The following is a 23479-nucleotide window of genomic DNA, read 5'->3' on the forward strand; positions in this document are numbered from 1 at the left end:
TTCATATATTATTTGTGTAAGACCACAGCTATCAATTATAGTCTGGAGCGCCACGCACTGAGGGTCCGATGGGGTATTCATATGGATATTAAAGTCCCCCATTATGATTATATTGTCTGCGTGCGTCACTAGATCAGCAACAAACTCTGAGAATTCATTGATAAAGTCCGAGTAGGGCCTTTAAACATTGCCATTATTAGCAAAATGGCTAATAATGGCTGAAATAATGTATCTTTGTGAGTTTTACTCAAAACACATGCTTTTTTTTAAGGCTTGCAAACAAAAAACTTGTTTTTTACTCAATATGACAGTAATGTTCTTAGAATATATATATGTGTATGTATATGTATAAATGACATAATATATATGTGAATGTATATATATATATGTGAATGTATATATATATATATATATATATATATATATATATGTATGTATGTATGTATGTATATATATATATATATATATATATATATATATATATATATATATATATATATATATATATACATATATATATATACATATATATACATATATATATATATATATATATATATATATATATATATATATATATATATATATATATATATATATATATATACAGTCCCCAGGTGCATGTCTTTGAAAGTGGGAGGAATATATATGTATATGTATATATATATATATATATATATATATATATATATATACATATATATATATATATATATATACATATATATATATATATATATATATATATATATATATATATATATGGCCCTGCGATGAGGTGGCGACTTGTCCAGAGTGTACGCTGCCTTCCGCCCGATTGTAGCTGAGATAGGCTCCAGCACCCCCCGCGACCCCCCCAAAGGGATAAGTGGTAGAAAATGGATGAATGGATATATATATATACATATATATACATATATATATATATGTATATATATATATATATATATATATATATATATATATATGACTTCGTGGGTTCCCTCCGGGTACTCCGGCTTCCTCCCACTTTCAAAGACATGCACCTGGGGTTAGATTGATTGGCAACACTAAATTGGCCCTAGTGTGTGAATGTGAGTGTGAATGTTGTCTGTCTATCTGTGTTGGCCCTGCGATGAGGTACCGACTTGTCCAGGATGTACGCCGCCTTCCGCCCGATTGTAGCTGAGATAGGCTCCAGCGCATGGCGTCACATTAGTGCCAAAAATCCGAGCGCATAAAAACTGTTATCGCGCGCTGATTCTCCACTGATTGAGGCTAGATGTCCGAGGTAAGATGGCTACCATGAATGATTGATCATTCTCCAGTGTAGCAACGTTGTAGCCATCTTACCTCGGACATCTAGCCTCAATCATTGCATTGATGTCAATGGTACATGTACTAATTAAATTGCTAAATTTTCGACCAATTTACAAACGGTTTGCCTTGTTACAAATCTTATTACATGTAGATATGACATAGGATGCTGTACCTGTTGAAATTACCTCTTTCGCTTTAAAAAAAAAAGACTTAATTGTGCAACATAGTTGTGTAGGGTCAGTGTTAGTCAGTTCTCTGATTATTTTAAACTGTTTCAGAATACATTATTAAAAGCTATTTTTAACATTTTAAAAACAAAATTCAAAGATTATTTTATTAATTTTATGGCTGAATCAAAATAAATTCCATAAATTAGAAAACAAATGTTCAAGAAGAAGTGAAAATATAAAATAATGTTATGATTGGATGTTATTGCTGGTGGACCAGTTCTGGCTGAAAGATGTGATTATGGTGTTTGTTGTCTTATTATTTATTTGGGTCACATTTTGTATTACCCTGTATTGTGTTTATGTGGTATGAAATAACCTTCATCAGCGCGCGACATTTTTTTTATCCACTTCTACCTCCGTAAATCTTGATACATATTGACGATGACCCGCCCTGCTATACTTCTGATTGGCTCTGAGCATTTGTCAGCATTTTTCACCTGACCAATCAGAAAGAAGAGGCCGTCTAAGCATACCCGCCCCCAAAGTGCCAAAAAGAAACATGAGAGCGCGAGGAGAGATGCCAGGAGTACACAGAGAGCGCGCAGAAGGCGTCGCGCGCAGAAAGGCACCGCGCGCGCGCAAAAAGGCACCGCGCGCGCATAGAAAGGCACCGCGCGCGCGCAAAAAGGCACCACGCGCGCGCAAAAGGGTGTCGCGCGCGCGCACGAAGTGGACAATCAGCGCGCGATAACAGGCACTAATGTGACGCCATACCAGCGCCCCCCGCGACCCCGAAGGGGATACGCGGTAGAAAAAGGATGGAGCAGGGAGACGTGTGGTGTAATGTATTTTTTCACCACTAGAGGTCAGTATTTACTAACGTGTCACTTCTGGCACATTTCCCACGAATTCACTAACCACACTTTGGCAACTGAGGCTCTCCATATCCAAAAAGTCTTTAGGCACTAAGCTCTAAAAAATATTTTAACAAAACGTTTGATTTGGGGCTTCTCGATCCGATATTGTTATCGGTTTGATAGCGGCAAAACAAAAAAGTGTTGGATGATATCGTTTTGCGTCTAAAATCTCGGATACAAGCAGTCCTGCAGCGGAAAAAGCTGAAGAGCCAGTTAACATCTAAAGGTTGCTATTTTCTTTTATGTCAGTCAAGTCGGGACGGCGTGGCGCAGTGGAAGAATGGCCGTGCGCGACCCGAGGGTCCCTTGTTCAATCCCCACCTAGTACCAACCTCGTCATGTCCGTTGTGTCCTGAGCAAGACACTTCACCCTTGCTCCTGATGGGTGCTGGTTAGCGCCTTGCATGGCAGCTCCCTCCATCAGTGTGTGAATGTGTGTGAATGGGTAAATGTGGAAGTAGTGTCAAAGCGCTTTGAGTACCTTGAAGGTAGAAAAGCGCTATACAAGTACAACCCATTTATCATTATTTAAGTCATTTACCAAAGGTAAACATGCTAGGTGATAGGCTACTAGGAGCTGGCAGCTGCACAACAGCTAAGGACACAATAGCACACGAGCTAGACATAGTAATAATTATTTTAACAATATTACACTCTAAAACAGCACATGTGTCAATATAAACAAGTATCAAGTCATTATAGCTGCATATTACACATACAAAGTCTCCAAGGCAGAAACATATAAAAAAGTATCCGCATCATTCAACTTACTGCGTCATGATCTTATTGTACAAACCCTGTTTCCATATGAGTTGGGAAATTGTGTTAGATGTAAATATAAACGGAATACAATGATTTGCAAATCATTTTCAACCCATATTCAATTGAATGCACTACAAAGACAAGATAAGATTCTTGCTTGATGTACAGCTTAAGTTGTTCAACAGTCCGGGGGTGTCTGTTGTGGTATTTTAGGCTTCATAATGCGCCACACATTTTCAATGGGAGACAGGTCTGGACTACAGGCAGGCCAGTCTAGTACCCGCACTCTTTTACTATGAAGCCACGTTGATGTAACACGTGGCTTGGCATTGTCTTGCTGAAATAAGCAGGGGCGTTCATGGTAACGTTGCTTGGATGGCAACATATGTCGCTCCAAAACCTGTATGTACCTTTCAGCATTAATGGCGCCTTCACAGGTGTGTAAGTTACCCATGTCTTGGGCACTAATACACCCCCATACCATCACAGATGCTGGCTTTTCAACTTTGCGCCTATAACAATCCGGATGGTTCTTTTCCTCTTTGGTCCGGAGGACACAACGTCCACAGTTTCCAAAAACAATTTGAGAAATGTGGACTCGTCAGACCACAGAACACTTTTCCACTTTGTATCAGTCCATCTTAGATGAGCTCAGGCCCAGCGAAGCCGACGGCGTTTCTGGGTGTTGTTGATAAACGGTTTTCGCCTTGCATAGGAGAGTTTTAACTTGCACTTACAGATGTAGCGACCAACTGTAGTTACTGACAGTGGGTTTCTGAAGTGTTCCTGAGCCCATGTGGTGATATCCTTTACACACTGATGTTGCTTGTTGATACAGCCTGAGGGATCGAAGGTCACAGGCTTAGCTGCTTACGTGCAGTGATTTCTCCAGATTCTCTGAACCCTTTGATGATATTACGGACCGTGGATGGTGAAATCCCTAAATTCCTTGCAATAGCTGGTTGAGAAAGGTTTTTCTTAAACTGTTCAACAATTTGCTCACGCATTTGTTGACAAAGTGGTGACCCTCGCCCCGTTTGTGACTGAGCATTTCATGAAATCTACTTTTATACCCAATCATGGCACCCACCTGTTCCCAATTTGCCTGTTCACCTGTGGGATGCTCCAAATAAGTGTTTGATGAGCATTCCTCAACTTTATCAGTATTTATTTCCACCTTTCCCAACTTCTTTGTCACGTGTTGCTGGCATCAAATTCTAAAGTTAATGATTATTTGCACACAAAAAAATGTTTATCAGTTTGAACATCAAATATGTTGTCTTTGTAGCGTATTCAACTGAATATGGGTTGAAAATTATTTGCAAATCATTGTATTCCGTTTATATTTACATCTAACACAATTTCCCAACTCATATGGAAACGGGGTTTGTAGAAAAAAACAATTACCCTACTTCAACTTAAAGACAGCATATGTCCATTCCAGATATAGGTAATAAGTTTGCGTTTTTCATACCTACCAATGTTCTCTCTTTGACTAATTTCCCCTGATCAAACCTTTTACGCTATTTCAAACTACTAAATGATAAAAGTGTGTACCATGATTCGGGCTGATATCAAACAAGCACAAACGTTTAGTACAAATATGGTGAGGTTTGGTTAGGGTGAGGGCGCCGCGTGGGAATTAGGGATGTAGCGATAAACGCTTTTAATGATAACCGCGGTAAATTACCGTTTTGAATAAAAATGTTGGAAAAATTGAGATTGATAACTGAAATTGTATCAACTCAAAGACTGACTGGCGCAGGCGCGCTAGCTTAAAATGCTAACATGAAAACAAGAGACATTGAAGTATTTCCCCGTGACCTCAGTCTAAACTTATAACGATGCATTACTGTCTGAGTAACCAAGTTATCCAATTGTGTAAAGTGATCGATAAATATTCGGAGTAATACCAGACCGAGTTGCTTTTACGGTGCGTTCAAGGACAGCTGAAAACAGTAGGACACAAAGTAATAATAAATAATAATAATGGATTTTAGTTGTTCCCCGCTTTTCATTTAAATAAGTCTTAAAGTGGTACAGTAAAAAGCAAAATATTTAAAACAATAAAAGCTTATCCATTAAAACCGATAAAGTACTTAAATACTATCGTAACAAACACAAAACATGCAAAATAGTAGCTTTTCTAACAGTGCGTGTATTTATTTTAGTTAATAAAAAATACCTTGGACAAAACGTTTTAGTGTACTTTTTGAGCACGTTCAACAATAGCACAATAATAAAGTTGATTTTGGTCACAATGATCGTGATATAAAATGTTCACATCCATACTGTGAATGATAATAAAACATTAACAACATTAAAGCCAACCATTTGCGCTACAAACTTAACACAAACTTCTGGGACAAATTGGAGGGATTTGGACCAGTTTGGGTTGTTATTTGAATTGACGAGAGGGCCAGCTTCACATACAGCTGTATGTTCATTTACTGTAGAGCAGGGGCCTCCAAACTTTTTTACACCTAGCGCCACACACTGAAAAACGTACACATGCGGCAGCTATTTAGATGTTTTGCATTTTCAAAATCAATACAATATATTAGAGATGTCCGATAATGGCTTTTTTGCCGATATCCGATATTCCGGTATTGTCCAACTCTTAATTACCGATTCCGATATCAACCGATACCGATATATACAGTTGTGGAATTAACACATTATCATGCCTAATTTTGTTGTGATGCCCCGCTGGATGCATTAAACAATGTAACAAGGTTTTCCAAAATAAATCAACTCCAGTTTTGGAAAAAAGTGCCAACATGGCACTGCCATATTTTGTTATTGAAGTCACAAAGTGCATCATTTTTTTTAACATGCCTCAAAACAGCAGCTTGGAATTTGGGACACGCTCTCCCTGAGATAATTCTGATACCCACTACAACTATGGGGAATACTATACTTTGACTTTCACAAAGTGCATTATTTTTTATTTTTTTTAAACATGCCTCAAAACAACAGCTACAAAAACAATGAAGGCACACAGCTTCAGTCCAGAGTATACTAGAGTAATAAAGTAAACAATAACATAGTCCTCCTTAAGTGCAAGACTGCCTGGTATACTGTATAACAGGGAATTATAAACTGGGCTCAATCTGACCTGCTCTAACGTATTTGTATGAGTAACACAAATGTGCTGCAAGCTCGTGGTGAGCGCTTGAAGTGGCCTAGCAGTCAGCCAGAGCTTCTGAAATGCTGCGTTGAGACAGGGCACCTCCGCTCACTGCAAGCTGCTTTCGGTGTTTGCTTTTCATCCATCTTCCGCTTGTATTCATCGTGTATCTCCTTATGATTCTTAAAGAGGTGGGAGATCAAATTGCTTGTATTAAAGGAAGACGTCTTGGTTCTTCCTCGCAAAACCAACTTTTTGAAGTCATTGCAAATTGCCAGTTTTTTATCTGTCAGAGACACTTTAAATTAATCCCAAACCATAGACATGGTGTCGCTCGACAGTCACCGAGCGAGCTCGCTTGTTAGCCACGGCTACAGCACCGGCAACAACACACTCTTGTTGTTGTCATGCTACTCTCGTGGCGGTTTGATGAGGTCATCAAGCGTCGCCAGTAAACCTCTCATGCTGCAGTCGTCAACTCCTGTGTTGTGTGTGAGAGAGGGGAGAGTGGAGAGGGGAGGGGCTGCTGACTGGAAGACACAACTGCTCTGTACTGCTCCCTACGTCCGTGTTTTACTGGATATGTACCGCTCCATACAGCGGCGTTTTAAAAAGTCATTAATTTAACTTTTTGAAACCGATACCGATAATTTCCGATGTTACATTTTAAAGCATTTATCGGCCGATGTTATCGGACATCTCTACAATATATTGATTTTTTTAACCTTCAGCGCTCCCCTCAAGTTTGCTCTCGGAAGGGTCTCAGTCATAAAAATGTTGAAAAATAATTACAATGTTATTATTACTATTGTTATTACTCAACACTTAAATCTATCTGTTCGTAAAAAGTTTTTTTTTTATGTTTTATGCCATTTTTGTCAAAACCCTGTTTTTTTTATGGAAAAAACAATATATGCAATATTTTTCCCAAAATATTTTCAAAGCGGAATATTTCATGTGAAGTAATTGGAGCTTTGAATAAGAGTTAAACAATTTCCCACTAAAATGATTGGGGGTCCAAACGCCCCACTCATAAAAGTGTTAAAAGTAAGGTATTAATTTTTTTTTTTTAACTTTCGACACTTAATCCGTCAATTATATATGTATTTTTTCATGTTTTTGTTTTTCCCCAAAATATTTTTACATGCAATATTTTTCCCCAAAATATTTTTTAAAGTGGAATATCTGAAGTATTTGGAGCTTTAAATAGGTCAATAATTCCTAACAACATTGATTTTAATTCATTATAATTTTTTGGAGCAATGACAGTATGAAAAAAAACACACAAAAATTGTTGTCAATAATTCATAACAACATTGATTATTATTTTCAGAGCAATGACAGTTTAAAAAAAACACAGAAACATTTTTGTGGATTGAAAAGGGCCCCCCACTCATAAAAGTTTTAAAAATAAGTCATACTTTTTTTTTCTTCTTCCAATGCTTAATCTCTCGACTATTATTGTTTTTTTCCATGTTGTTGTTCTATGCCATTTTTGTCAAAACCCTGTATTTTCCCTAAAAAGATTGTCAAAGAGGAATATTTGATATGAAGTAATTGGAGCATTAAACAAGTCAATAATTCATACCAACATTGATTTCATTTCTTTTTTTTTTCCTTTTTTTTTTTTAGCAATGATAGTGTAAAAAATCCTTCTAAAATTATGGGTCTTCCAAAAGGGCCCCACTCATAAAAGTTAAAAAAATAAGTTATACTTTTTTAATATTTACTTTTAACGCTTAATCTGTCGATTATAAATTGTCTTTTTTTCCAGGTTTATGTTGTAAGACCTTTTTGTCAAAGACAACTTTGTTTCTTTTATGGCCAACACACAAAATATGCAATATTTCTCCCCCCAAAAATATTTTAAAGTGGAATTTTTAATGTGAAGTAATTTGAGGTCAGTAATTCATAACAATATTGATTTTGATTTATTATTATTTTTTAAACAATGATGTGTAAAAAAAAATCCCACTAAAAGTATTGGTCGTCAAAAGGGCCCCACTCATAAAAGTTAAAAAAAATAAGTCACACTTTTTTTATATTTACTTTTAACGCTTAATCTGTTGATAAGTTTTCTGTTTTTCCCACATTTTTGTTGTATGCCCTTTTTGTCAAAGACAACTTTGTCTCTTATATGGCCAACACACAACATATTTTTACCCCAAAACATATTTGAAAGTGGAATTTTTTATGTGAAGTAATTTGAGGTAAAAAATTTCCAACAACATTGATTTTGATTCATTATTTTTTTTTGAGCAATCACAGTTTTAAAGAGAAAAAAACAGCCTGCACTGCAGCTTTCTGTTATTAGAGTCAACATTGCAACTTTTTCTTGTTACATTTCACCTGTTTGCTCTTATATTCCACTTTTTAATTATTATTTTTTTAAATAGTATTTTTAGAATATGTTAAAAAATAGCTGTGGGCTGCTTAGGGCCCAAAGCCACACTTTGGATAACACTGCTTTATATTCTATAGCAGGGGTCCCCAAACTTTTTGACTCAGGGGCCACATTGGGTTAAAACAATTTGGCCGGGGGCCAGGCTTTATATATACACTATATTGCCAAAAGTATTTGGCTACCTGCCTTGACTCACATATGAACTTGAAGTGCCATCCCATTCCTAACCCATAGGGTTCAATATGATGTGGGTCCACCTTTTGCAGCTATTACAGCTTCAACTCTTCTGGGAAGGCTGTCCACAAGGTTGCGGAGTGTGTTTATAGGAATTTTCCACCATTCTTCCAAAAGCGCATTGATGAGGTCACACACTGATGTTGGTGGAGAAGGCCTGGCTCTCAGTCTCCGTTCTAATTCAGCCCAAATGTGTTCTATCGGGTTCAGGTCAGGACTTTGTGCAGGCCAGTCAAGTTCATCCACACCAGACTGTCATACATGTCTTTATGGACCTTGCTTTGTGCACTGGTGCACAGCCATGTTGGAAGAGGAAGGGGCCCACTCCAAACTGTTCCCACAAGGTTGGGAGCATGGAATTGTCCAAAATGTTTTGGTATCCTAGAGCATTTAAAGTTCCTTTCACTGGAACTAAGGGGCCAAGTCCAAATCCTGAAAAACAACCCCACACTCCATGTGATTAGGACACCTGATTCTGATCATTTGGATGGGTGGCCAAATACTTTTGGCTATATATATATATATATATATATATATATATATATATATATATATATATATATATATATATATATTCCTCGCGCACTTATTGACTGAAAGAGAGCGCACTTTGTCGATGATGTCACGTTATTGATGGGAAAATGCATTTTTAGACAATGTGATTTGCCTGAGCGGCTAGGAGACACCGAGAGTAACAAGCGGTAGACTATGGATCAGAAAGGACAGATTTAAAAAAAATAAAAAATTAAACAGTTAATTTAACAATCAATTAGGTTGATTGGCAACACTAAATTGGCCCTAGTGTGTGAATGTGAGTGTTAATGTTGTCTGTCTATCTGTGTTGGCCCTGCGATGAGGTGGCGACTTGTCCAGGGTGTACCCTGCCTTCCGCCCGATTGTAGCTGAGATAGGCTCCAGCGCCCCCCGCGACCCCGATGGGAATAAGCGGTAGAAAATGGATGGATGGATAATTTAACAAAAAATGTAAAAAAATAAAAACCTTATTTAAAAAAAAAAACATGGGCCATATCCGTATCCGCGGGCCGTAGTTTGGGGACTCCTGTTCTGTTTATTGATCGTCAGGTTAGATGCCAAATTGATTACATTTAGTTTTCTTTGGACTTATTTATTTGTCCTAGCAATACACTTGAATCTAATCTATTCTCACATACTGAAAAACAAAATAAATTGTCTTGGTCCGCTCTTTGCTCTTTATACTGTAAAGACAAAAGGGACAAGCGGTAGAAAATGGATGGATGGAGGGATGGACAAAAACATTTATTTTTATTTATTTTTATTTTTATTGAACAACAAACATTCATTTTTAATGCACACAAAAGTCAAGGCACTTTCAACATCAGCAAAACATGTCAAGGAAAGAAAACAAAAGCAAATACAGATACAGTATTAAATAATAATAATATGAACAAATATGAAAAAAATTAAAAAAGACAGAAATATAAAAAGGGCTACCTAAATCACTTTAAATGTTTTTAACAAAGATATAAATTTAAAGGCCTACTGACACCCACTACTACCGAACACGCAGTCTGATAGTTTATACATCAATGATGAAATTTTAACATTGCAACACATGCCAATACGGTAGCTTACTAAAGTGCAATTTTAAATTTTGCGCAAAATATCCTGCTGAAAACGTCTCGGTATGATGACGTCAGCGTGTGACGTCACGGATTGTAGAGGACATTTTGGGACAGCATGGTGGCCAGCTATTAAGTCGTCTGTTTTCATCGCAAAATTCCACAGTATTCTGGACATCTGTGTTGGTGAATCTTTTGCAATTTGTTCAATGAACAATGGAGACAGCAAAGAAGAAAGCTGTAGGTGGGAAGCCGTGTATTGCGGCCGACTGCAGCAACACAAACACAGCCGGTGTTTCATTGTTTACATTCCCAGAAGATGACAGTCAAGCTTTACCATTGGCCTGTGGAGAACTGGGACAACAGAGACTCTTACCAGGAGGACTTTGAGTTGGATACGCAGACACGGTACCGTGAGTACGCATGCAGCTGCGGCTTCCAAACATTTGATCGCTTGCCCGTACGTGTGTGCCGCTATGTGCATGTCACGTACGTAACTTTGGGGACTTTGGGGAAATATATGTGCTGTATGAACTTTGGGGAGGTGAACGGTACTTTGGGCTGTGGGATTGAGTGTGTTGTGCAGGTGTTTGAGTTGTATTGGCGGGTTGTATGGACGGGAGGGGGGAGGTGTTTGTTATGCGGGATTAATTTGTGGTATATTAAATATAAGCCTGGTTGTGTTGTGGCTAATAGAGTATATATATGTCTTGTGTTTATTTACTGTTTTAGTCATTCCCAGCTGAATATCAGGTCCCACCCGCCTCTCACAGCATCTTCCCTATCTGAATCGCTCCCACTGCCCTCTAGTCCTTCACTCTCACTTTCCTCACTTTCCTCATCCACGAATCTTTCATCCTCCCTCAAATTAATGGGGAAATCGTCGCTTTCTTGGTCCGAATAGCTCTCGCTGCTGGTGGCCATGATTGTAAACAATGTGCTGATGTGAGGAGCTCCACAACCTGTGACATCACGCTACTTGTCTGCTATTTCCAGTACAGGCAAGGCTTTTTTATCAGCGACCAAAAGTTGCGAACGTAATCGTCGATGTTCTCTACTAAATCCTTTCAGCAAAAATATGGCAATATCGCAAAATGATCAAGTATGACACATAGAATGGACCTGCTATCCCCGTTTAAATAAGAAAATCGCATTTCAGTAGGCCTTTAAGGGCATTTGTACTCCTAACCATCCTCCAAGATTTGATTGATAATTGTAAACCATTAAGCCAATTATAAAATGTAGGCCTTACTTTCATAAATAGACATTTATGTAGAATATTTTTTGCCTGAAGCATTAAAAAAAAAAAAAAAAACAATACTCTTTGCCCTCTCTAAATTGTTGAGACGTTCATCCAATCAGCTAACAGGGGGGCGGCGTTTTATTGCCCTGCCCGCGTTCCTATTGGCTGCTGCAGAGACAAGCGCTCTCGCACAGACACGGTAGGTTGCACGGTGTGGTTCATGAAGCGCCGCCGGAAAACATCGATGGTGGAGTATCGCATCCATTCAGGGAAAGGTCTGACAGAGACCGATACTGCGGCTTAATGGAGAGCTGAGACCGAATATGAGATTCACGTCCTTAATGATGTACATATCGTCGGTCCTGGGATTCGTTTTCTATGTCTATATAACCGGATTTGCTCTTGCCGCACCTCGCATCAGCCTCTATGATGCGTCGCCTATTTCCACCGACACGCCTCGCCGTTTACCGGACAGCAGGTTCGCTTTGACGCCGCTGTCTGCCATTGTTCCCCCCGGCTCCGCGGCGACTCGCACCCCGCAGACCGCCACGCTCTCCCCCGCCACGAAAGCGATAGCCGACTCGGGTGCTTCCAGGTTAACCCCCCCTCAGAAAAGATCCGCAGACCCCCACGCATCATCGCTCTCTACCCCGGAGAAAATCCTCCAGACTATGACGTCCGTGGTCTCTCCGCGTTCGGCCAACGATGCGTGGTCTGCGGATAGGATGGACGCATCTGTTACATCCATGGAGAGCAGCCAAGGTGAGTGTCGTCGAACGAAATGCAAGTGAAAGTAAAACATTTATTCTTTTTTTTTTTTTTTTTTTTGGGGAGGATGTGGGTTAAAAAGGTGTAGAAAAAAACGGAGTGCGTGACATGGGGGTGATAAAACCCGCCTTTGACGCAGAGAGCGAGCAGATAAAGCACAACAATGGACCCTCCGGTTCATGCATGCTGCTTGTCTTCAAATAATCCACTAAAGCAACAGAAGTAGGCCTCCTAATAAAGGGAGATTACGTGGAGTGTTTGTTGTTTGGTGGAACAACAAAGATGATCATTGTGTGTCAGACCGAGCATGTTTGTTTTGACGCCAGTCGTGATGAATATTAAATATGTGGAGCAAGAACACCCAAACAAAATGGCCCGGCAGCCGAAGGCATGAATGGAGCGAGGATGACAGCGGCGCCCCTCCTCTTACACATCCAACGGATGTGATGTGAGGATGGAGTCCCTGCAGTCACAACAGCTGCAGTCAATGCAGCATTCTAGCAACAGTGCGGCCTGACAAAGGTACATTGTTTCCATGTATCCATTTAGTACAGTGTAGCGTGAGTTACAGTCTGGTGTGCCGTGTGAGATTATGTAATTTCACCTAATTGGGTTAAAAATATTTTTTGCAAACCAGTAATTTATAATCCGCAAATGTGCCGTTGTTGAGTGTCTGTGCTGTGTAGAGCTCGGCAGAGTAACCGTGTAATACTCTTCCATATCAGTAGGTGGCAGCAGGTAGCTAATTGCTTTGTAGATGGTTTGTCGTGATCACAATATGCGGGAGGCAGCGTGCAGGTGTAAAGCTTTGTTAACGCTTAAACCATAATAAGCAAAAGGCGAGTGCCGCTAAGAAAAGGCATTGAAGCTTAGGGATGGCTATGCAGAACGAAACTCAAACTGAACTGGCTGCAAAGTAAACCAAAACAGAATGCTGGACGACAGCAAAGACTTACAGCGTGTGGAGCAGACGGCGTCCACAAAGTACGTCCGTACATGACATGACAATCAACAATGTCCCCACAAAGAAGGATAAAAACAAGTGAAATAGTCTTGATTGCTAAAACAAAGTTGATGTGGGAAATATCGCTCAAAGGAAGACATGAAACTGCTACAGGAAAATTCCCCAAAAAAGGGAAAAAGCCACCAAAATAGGAGGGCAAGACAAGAACTAAAACACTACACACAGGAAAACACCAAAAAACTCCAGATAAGCCAGGGGGTGATGTGACAGGTCGTGACAGCACACCTACTTTGAGACAAGAGCTATATTGATGCATGCTTGGTTACTGGTCAACTGAGTTTTTTTTTTTAATGATTTTATCTGGTGCCTCCGGATTTTTTCAATGAAAAAAATGCACCTTGACTCAAAAAAGGTTGAAAAACACTGCACTAAGCAAAAGAAGTATACCTCCTAATAAAGGGAGATTATGTGGAGTGTTTGTTGTTTGGTGGAACAACAAACTTGATCATTGTGTGTCAGACCGTGCGTGTTTGTTTTGACGCCAGTCGTGGTGAATATTAAATATGTGGAGCAAGAACACCCAAACAAAATGGCCCAGCAGCCGAAGGCATGAATGGAGCGAGGATGACAGCGGCGCCCCTCCTCTTACACATCCAACGGATGTGATGTGAGGATGGAGTCCCTGCAGTCACAACAGCTGCAGTCAATGCAGCATTCTAGCAACAATGCGGCCTGGCAAAGGTACATTCAGAATCAGAAATACTTTATTAATCCCCGAGGGGAAATTAAAATGTTCAGCACAATCCCATTTAAGATCAGACAAACATTACATGGAGACAGAACCGGATCGCTGACGGGTCTGACAACTATTAGTGCCCCTTACAAAAAAGGTGAGATACAGGAAAACAAGGGGGGGGCGGAAAAAAAAATCGGTCTAAGCCTGGGCCCCTGGAGAGGGGGTCCAGACTGAGGCCAAGGGAAAAACAACTCATAGCCATAGCACACATCACATTGTTTCCATGTATCCATTTAGTACAGTGTTTTTTCAAAGCGTGAGATACAGTCTGGTGTGCCGTGGGAGATTATGTAATTTCACCTAATTGGGATAAAAATATTTTTTTGCAAACCAGTAATTTGTTATCCGCAAATGTGTTGTTGTTGAGTGTCTGTGCGGTCTAGAGCTCGGCAGAGTAACCGTGTAATACTCTTCTATATCAGTAGGTGGCAGCAGGTAACTAATTGCTTTGTAGATGGTTTGTCGTGATCACAACATACACAGCGTGCAGGTGAAAAGGTATCTCAACGCTTAAACCAAAAATAAACAAAAGGCGAGTGCCACTAAGAAAAGGCATTGAAGCTTAGGGATGGCTATGCAGGACGAAACTCAAACTGAACTGGCTGCAAAGTAAACAAAAACAGAATGCTGGACGACAGCAAAGACTTACAGCGTGTGGAGCAGACGGCGTCCACAAAGTACATCCGCACATGACATGACAATCAACAATGTCCACGCAAAGAAGGATAAAAACAAGTGAAATAGTCTTGATTGCTAAAACAAAGTTGATGCGGGAAATATCGCTCAAAGGAAGACATGAAACTGCTACAGAAAAATTCCCCAAAAAAGAGAAAAAGCCACCAAAATAGGAGTGCAAGACAAGAACTAAAACACTACACACAGGAAAACACCAAAAAAACTCCAGATAAGCCAAGGGGTGATGTGACAGGTCGTGACAGCACACCTACTTTGAGACAAGAGCTATATTGATGCATGCTTGGTTACTGGTCAACTGAGTTTTGTTTTTTAATGATTTCTGCTAGTGTTGTGCCTCCGGATTTTTTCAATGAAAAAAATGCACCTTGACTCAAAAAAGGTTGAAAAACACTGCACTAAGCAACAGAAGTATACCTCCTAATAAAGGGACATTACGTGGAGTGTTGTTGTTTAGTTGAACAACAAACATGATCATTATGTGTCAGACCGAGCGTGTTTGTTTTGACGCCAGTCGTGGTGAATATTAAATATGTGGAGCAAGAACACCCAAACAAAATGGCCCGGCAGCCGAAGGCATGAATGGAGCGAGGATGACAGCGGCGCCCCTCCTCTTACACATCCAACGGATGTGATGTGAGGATGGAGTCCCTGCAGTCACAACAGCTGCAGTCAATGCAGCATTCTAGCAACAGTGCGGCCTGGCAAAGGTACATTGTTTCCATGTATCCATTTAGTACAGTGTTTTTCAAAGCGGTGTGCCGTGAGATAATAAATAAATGATAAATGGGTTATACTTGTAAAGCGCTTTTCTACCTTCAAGGTATTCAAAGCGCTTTGACAGTATTTCCACATTTACCCATTCACACACACATTCACACACTGATGGCGGGAGCTGCCATGCAAGGCGCTAACCAGCAGCCATCAGGAGCAAGGGGTGAAGTGTCTTGCCCAAGGACACAACGGACGTGACTAGGATGGTAGAAGGCGGGGATTGAACCCCAGTAACCAGCAACCCTCCGATTGCTGGCACGGCCACTCTACCAACTTCGCCACGCCGTCTTCAATCAATGTTTATTTATTTAGCCCTAATTCACAAGTGTCTCAAAGGGCTGCACAAGCCACAACGACATCCTCGGTTCAGAGCCCACATAAGGGCAAGGAAAAAGTTTTTTTTATATGGGGCGGTATAGCTCGGTTGGTAGAGCGGTTGGTAGAGCGGCCGTGCCAGCAACTTGAGGGTTGCAGGTTCGATCCCCGCTTCCGCCATTCTAGTCACTGCCGTTGTGTCCTTGGGCAAGACACTTTACCCACCTGCTCCCAGTGCCACCCACACTGGTTTAAATGTAACTTAGATATTGGGTTTCACTATAAAAAGCGCTTTGAGTCACTAGAGAAAAGCGCTATATAAATATAATTCACTTCACACTTCACACAACCCAGTGGGATGTCAATGTGAAAGACTATGAGAAACCTTGGAGAGAACTGCAGATGTGGGTGACCCCCCACCCCCCTCTAGGAGAGACCGGATGCAATGAACGTCGAGTGGGTCTAGCATAATATTGTGAAAGTTCAGTCCATAGTGGATCTAACATAATAGTGAGAGTCCAGCCCATAGTGGATCTAGAGCAGTGGTTCTTAACCTTGTTGGAGGTACCAAACCCCACCAGTTTCATATGCGCATTCACCGAACCTTTCTTTAGTGAAAAATAAAATTTTTTTTTTTTTTCAAATTCAAGACAAAGTTATATGTTTTTGGTAACACTTTAGTATGGGGAACATATTCTAAGTAACGAAGACTTAATTTAGAGTTATTTGGACACTAGAGGAACATTGTAAGTAATAAAGACTTAATTTAGAGTTATTTGGTTAGGGTTAGGGTAAGGGTTAGTGGGTTAGGGTTATAATAAGGCCATGCCGAATAAGGCATTAATAAGTACTTAATAATGACTAGTTAAGAGCCAATATGTTACTAATTTGCATGTTAATAAGCAACTAATTAATGGTGAATATGTTCCCCATACTAAAGTGTTACCATGTTTTTTTTTACTGGTGCACAACATCACCTTGTTCAAAGAACAAAACCAACACAGTGCATAAACTCACAACAAATTACACACCTGCAAATCAGTCAGCTGTTGCTGTATCCGTAATACGCCGATAGGGAGAAGTTTGTATTTACACCAGTGGTTCTTAACCTGGGTTTGATCGAACCCTAGGGGTTCGGTGAGTCGGCCTCAGGGGTTCGGCGAAGGTCAAAACACACCCGACTCATTGTGTAAATACAAACTTCTCCCTAACATATTGGCTCTTAACTAGTCATTATTAAGTACTTATTAATGCCTTATTCGGCATGGCCTTATTATAACCCTAACCCTCTAACCCTGGCCCTAACCAAATAACTCTAAATTAAGTCTTTATTACTTAGAATATGTTCCCCTAGTGTCCAAATAACTCTAAATTAAGTCTTAGTTACTTAGAATATGTTCCCCATACTAAAGTGTTACCAAAAACATATAACTTTGTCTTGAATTTGAAATGTTTTTATTTTTTATTTTTCACTAAAGAAGGGTTCGGTGAATGCGCATATGAAACTGGTGTGGTTCGGTACCTCCAACAAGGTTAAGAACCACTGATTTACACGATGAGTCGGGTGTGTTTTGACCTTCGCCGAACCCCTGAGGCCGACTCACCGAACCCCTAGGGTTCGATCGAACCCAGGTTAAGAACCACTGATCTAGAGAGATACAGGGGAGATACAGTCTGGTGTGCCGTGGGAGATTATGTAATTTCTGGGCAGGGATGGTTTCGCCCTATTATAGTGAGAAAAACAACTGTTTTAATGCAAACAAACAATCCTAACTGTCAAAGCCAACGATAGTCATTGAAGTGTAAATTCCCATCGTTAGCATTGAGGCATTGTGTGGCAGTAGGATCGTTGTGGATCGACTACTACCAGTCCAAAATAGCCGGAATCCCTCACATTAGCATTCCATTCATTTGTAAACAAATGGCACAATTTGGCATTCCGGTCAAATAAGGTGTTTCTAAACCCTGTTATTTATTAGAGGCTAAATTGCAGTCTTTTAGAAATGGTTGAAAGGACAGTGTTTTATGTGGGAGACAGCTGGTGTCACAGACCACCTCCTCTGTTCAGGGATGGTTTTTCAACCTTGACATTCCTCCTCTTTTGTACCATCCGTCCTCCCTGTCCAGAATCTGTACATTTTTGTTCTCAAAGGACCACTGTTTCTTCCTGAGGTGCAGGTAGACAGCTGAGGTGACAGACGCAAAAATATTGTCATTCCATATGTATCAGGTGTATCTGAGAAACACAGAAGAATTTTTAACCAAATCAACATCACAGTACTCTTCAAACCAGGCAACAACCTGAGACAGAGACTGGTGCATCCTAAAGACCGGACACCCCACACCCACAAAAACAATCTGCTGTATGCTATCCAGTTTAATGATTATTGGGGAAACAAAACAACATGGCACAGCATAGACGGGCAAACTCCTCAGGCCAAGACTCAGCTGTCGACCTGCACCTCAGGGAGAAACAGCACTCCTTTGACAACAAAAAATGTACAGATTCTGACAGGGAGGGCGGATGGTACGAAAGAAAAGTGAAGGAAGTCATCTATGTCAAGGTTGAAAAACCAGTCCTGAACAGAGGAGGTGGTCTGAGAGTGAGACACCACCTGTCTCCCACATACAACACTGTCCTTTCAATCATTCCCATTTAGCCTCCAACACCTTCTGTGACCAGAATGCCATTTGTGCCATTTGTTTACAACTGAATGGACTGCTTACATGGGGGATTGCGACTACTTTGGACTGGTAGTAGTTGATCCACAGCGATCGTTCTGCCACACAATACCTCAATGCTAACGGGGGGAATTTACACTTCAATGACTGTCGTTGGCTTTGACAGTTAGGATTGCACGTTTGCATCAAAACAGTTGTTTTTCTCGCTATGGTAGGGCGAAACCATCCTTGCCCAGGCACACCCTCCTGATTTTTGGAGTACCGGTATAAATATTTGGGGTTTTGCCAACTATGTGGGACTCGATCTGACCAATCTAAGTCTTTGAGCACAAACTGATGAAGCCTAATCGATTGAGATGGAAACTAAGTGTTTTAAAATAAAGGAGCAATTTCCCCCTCTGTCTTATTTTTCTTCTTCTTTCTATCCCCTTCTTGCACCGGTCCGGCTGAGCCAAATACTAAATATACACAAACATCTGATAAAGTCAAATACAAATAAGGCAAAAAGAGAAGTATCTAACACTTCTCTTTTCTAAAGTAAATCTCTACGGCAGATATCACATCTACATCAACAACGTCATATGCCTTAGAGCAGGGGTCACTAACCTTTTTGAAACCAAGAGCTACTTCTTGGGTACTGATTAATGCGAAGGGCTACCAGTTGATACACACTTAAATACATTGCCAGAAATAGCCAATTTGCTCAATTTACCTTTAACTCTGTTATTATTAATAATTAATTATATTTTTCTTTGTGGAAACACTGATCATCTTAATGATTTCTCACAATAAATATATATAGAAACAGATAAATATCAATATGCAACACTTTATTTTTATATTTTCTCTAAGTGCACATTTTTCAAATTGAACATTTTCAAATGATCACTTCTAAGACAGTCTTGTGAAATCACAATATCCTATTTTAACTAGCTAGCCACTAACATTTTTTAACAAATCATGAATTACTTTGCACCATGTTTGTACAAATAATAACTCATGTAAAATACAAAAGTCAACTCTTTTAAAAGAGGAGAAAACACGAAAAAAAGGACAATTAAATTTTGAAACATAGTTTATCTTCAATTTTGACTCTTTAAAATTCAAAATTCAACCGAAAAAAAGAAGAGAAAAACAAGCTAATTCGAATCTTTTTGAAAAAATTAAAAAAACAATTTATGGATCGTTAGTAATTTTTCCAGATTAAGATTCATTTTAGAATTTTGATGACATGTTTTAAATAGGTTAAAATACAAACTGCACTTTGTTAGAATATATAACAAATTGGACCAAGCTATATTTCTAACAAAGACAAATCATTATTTCTTCTAGATTTTCCAGAACAAATTTTTTAAAAGAAATTCAAAAGACTTTGAAACAAGATTTAAATTTCATTCTACAGATTTTCTAGATTTGCCAGAATATTTTTTTTAAATTTTAATCATAATAAGTTTGAAGAAATATTTCACAAATATTCTTCGTCGAAAAAACAGAAGCTAAAATGAAGAATTAAATTAAAATTTATTTATTATTCTTTACAATGAAAATAATAAATTTACTTGAACATTGATTTAAATTGTCAGGAAAGAAGAGGAAGGAATTTAAAAGGCAAAAAGGTATATGTGTTTAAAAATCCTAAAATAATTTTTAAGGTTGTATTTTTTTCTCTAAAATTGTCTTTCTGAAAGTTATAAGAAGCAAAGTAAAAAAATAAATGAATTTATTTAAACAAGTGAAGACCAAGTCTTTAAAATATTTTCTTGGATTTTCAAATTCTATTTGAGTTTTGTCTCTTTTAGAATTAAAAATGTCGAGCAAAGCGAGACCAGCTTGCTAGTACGGTAAATAAATAGCAGACTGCTAGTAAATACCAGCTCACTGGTAAGTGCTGCTATTGGAGCTATTTTTAGAACAGGCCAGCGGGCGACTCATCTGGTCCTTACGGGCGACCTGGTGCCCGTGGGCACCGCGTTGGTGACCCCTGCCTTAGAGGCTGGACAGGACAGATAAAAAAAAAATATATATATATATTTTCAACTTAGGACATCCCACCAGCCAGATTGTGGGTCGTAGTTTGGGGACCCCTGGTATATAGTGTAATTCCCTCTTTTAAGTACCACTTTAGAAAACACTTGGTTCTCCAAGTACCACCATATTGACCAACATTAAAATACAGTAGCGTAGTAGGCCTAAGTATTTATTAAAAACAATCAGATGTTTTATTGAACAAGTTCAATTAGTACTTTTGGCCACTGTAACATGACACTGTGTTTGAAAATGTAATTCAGTGATTCTTTAACTGGGATGATCCATTAACCTGCCGGGGACCATCTCATGGCACCCACTAATTCTTTCTTTTCTTTCTTTCTTTAGTTTATTTCGAACATGAACACACTTACAGCATAATACATCACACAATTTCATATCATTTCATTTTACATCATGCCCGAAAAGGAGTAGGAAGAAGCAAAGCTTATTTAATCCTACCCCTTTCCCACTTCAGAGCGTTTACAAATATATAGAATCATTTACTGACCTTTTTATATAATAAAATAGCATCTATGAATTAGTATACACAACAGCTTTGTAATATTTAATTAATTACTTCAGTCATTATTAACATACTGAGATGAAGAATATCTTATTTCCAATAAGGTTGGAAATATTTCTCATAATTCTTCTTCTTTGTACTTTGTAAGCACTATTATTTTTGAACAACCTCTTGAACTGGATCACATGAGTACAATTTTTAACATCTTTACTTAATCCATTCCATAATTTAATTCCACATACTGATATGCTAAAAGTTCTAAGTGTTGGACGTGCATATAAATGTTTTAAATTATTTTTTCCTCTAAGGTTATATTTCTCCTCTTTAGTTGCATTACATGCACTTATTTTTGCTATATTTATCTGCTACACGTGGAAGGCCAGTCCGTCAAAATCTTGCCTACATTAAACCGGTCCCTGGTGCAAAAAAGGTTGGGGACCTCTGCTGTGAGGTATTTTTCCTTACTTTCTCTGAATGTGTATTTTTAGAAAACAGATTGTTCTCACTTCCTGCTTAGTGCTGTACGATACGGACAAAAATCTACAAAACCCAAAACCAATGAAGTTGGCACGTTAATAAATAAATGATAAATGGGTTGTACTTGTATAGCGCTTTTCTACCTTCAAGGTACTCAAAGCGCTTTGACACTACTTCCACATTTACCCATTCACACACACATTCACACACTGATGGAGGGAGCTGCCATGCAAGGCGCTAACCAGCACCCATCAGGAGCAAGGGTGAAGTGTCTTGCTCAGGACACAACGGATATGACGAGGTTGGTACTAGGTGGGGATTGAACCAGGGACCCTCGGGTCGCGCACGGCCATTCTTCTACTGCGCCACGCCGTCCACTTTGTGTAAATGGTAAATAAAAACCTAATGCAATGATTTGCAAATCCTTTTCAACTTATATTCAATTGAATAGACTGCAAAGACAAGATATTTAATGTTCCAACTGAGAAACTTATTTTTTTTTTGCAAATAATCATTAACTTTAAATTTAATGGCAGCAACACATTGCAAAAAAGTTGGCACAGGGGCATTTTTACCACTGTGTTACATGGCCTTTCCTTTTAACAACACTCAGTAAACGTTTGGGAACTGAGGAGACACATTTTTGAAGCTTTTCAGGTGGAATTCTTTCCCATTCTTGCGCGATGTACAGCTTAAGTTGTTCAACAGTCCGGGGCCTCCGTTGTGGTATTTTAGGCGCCTCACATTTTCAATGGGAGACAGGTCTGGACTACAGGCAGGCTAGTCTAGTACCCGCACTCTTTTACTATGAAGCCACGCTGTTGTAATATGTGGCTTGGCATTGTCTTGCTGAAATAAGCAGGGGCATCCATGATAGCGTTGCTTGGATGGCAACATATGTTGCTCCAAAACCTGAATGTACAAAGCCCGTTTCCATATGAGTTGGGAAATTCTGTTAAATGTAAATATAAACGGAATACAATGATTTGCAAATCATTTTTAACCCATATTCAGTTGAATATGCTACAAAGACAACATGTTTGATGTTCAAACTGATAAAACTTTTTTTTTTGCAAATAATCATTAACTTTAGAATTTGATGCCAGCAACACGTGATAAAGAAGTTGGGAAAGGAGGCAATAAATACGGATAAAGTTGAGGAATGCTCATCAAACACTTATTTGGAACATCCCACAGGTGAACAGGCAAATTCGGAACAGGTGGGTGCCATGATTGGGTATACAAGTAGATTCCATGAAATGCTCAGTCATTCACAAACAAGGATGGGGCGAGGGTCACCACTTTGTCAACAAATGCTTGAGCAAATTGTTGAACAGTTTAAGAAAAACCTTTCTCAACCAGCTATTGCAAGGAATTTAGGGATTTCACCATCCACGGTTCGTAATATCATCAAAGGGTTCAGAGAATCTGGAGAAATCACTGCACGTAAGCAGCTAAGCCCGTGACCTTCGATCCCTCAGGCTGTACTGCATCAACAAGCGACATCAGTGTGGAAAGGATATCACCACATGGGCTCAGGAACACTTCAGAAACCCACTGTCAGTAACTACAGTTGGTCGCTACATCGGTAAGTGCAAGTTAAAACTCTCCTATGCAAGGCGAAAACCGTTTATCAACAACACCCAGAAACGCCGTCGGCTTCGCTGGGCCTGAGCTCATCTAAGATGGACTGATACAA

At 39.3% G+C, this 23479-nt stretch overlaps 1 protein-coding gene across 1 annotated transcript in view; it reads left to right on the forward strand.

Moving 5' to 3' along the window:
- The first annotated feature begins 11992 nt into the window (after window positions 1–11992).
- LOC133619482 (multiple epidermal growth factor-like domains protein 9) overlaps window positions 11993–23479 on the forward strand; it is a 126901-nt gene continuing 115414 nt past the window's right edge. The window contains exon 1 of the mRNA XM_061980530.1: window positions 11993–12522. Coding sequence (XP_061836514.1) covers window positions 12084–12522 — 439 coding nt within the window. The 5' untranslated portion in view covers window positions 11993–12083. The remainder of the gene's footprint in view (window positions 12523–23479) is intronic.

This window comes from Nerophis lumbriciformis, linkage group LG20, assembly GCF_033978685.3.
Source record: "Nerophis lumbriciformis linkage group LG20, RoL_Nlum_v2.1, whole genome shotgun sequence".
In the NCBI taxonomy this organism is placed as follows: Eukaryota; Metazoa; Chordata; class Actinopteri; order Syngnathiformes; family Syngnathidae; genus Nerophis; species Nerophis lumbriciformis.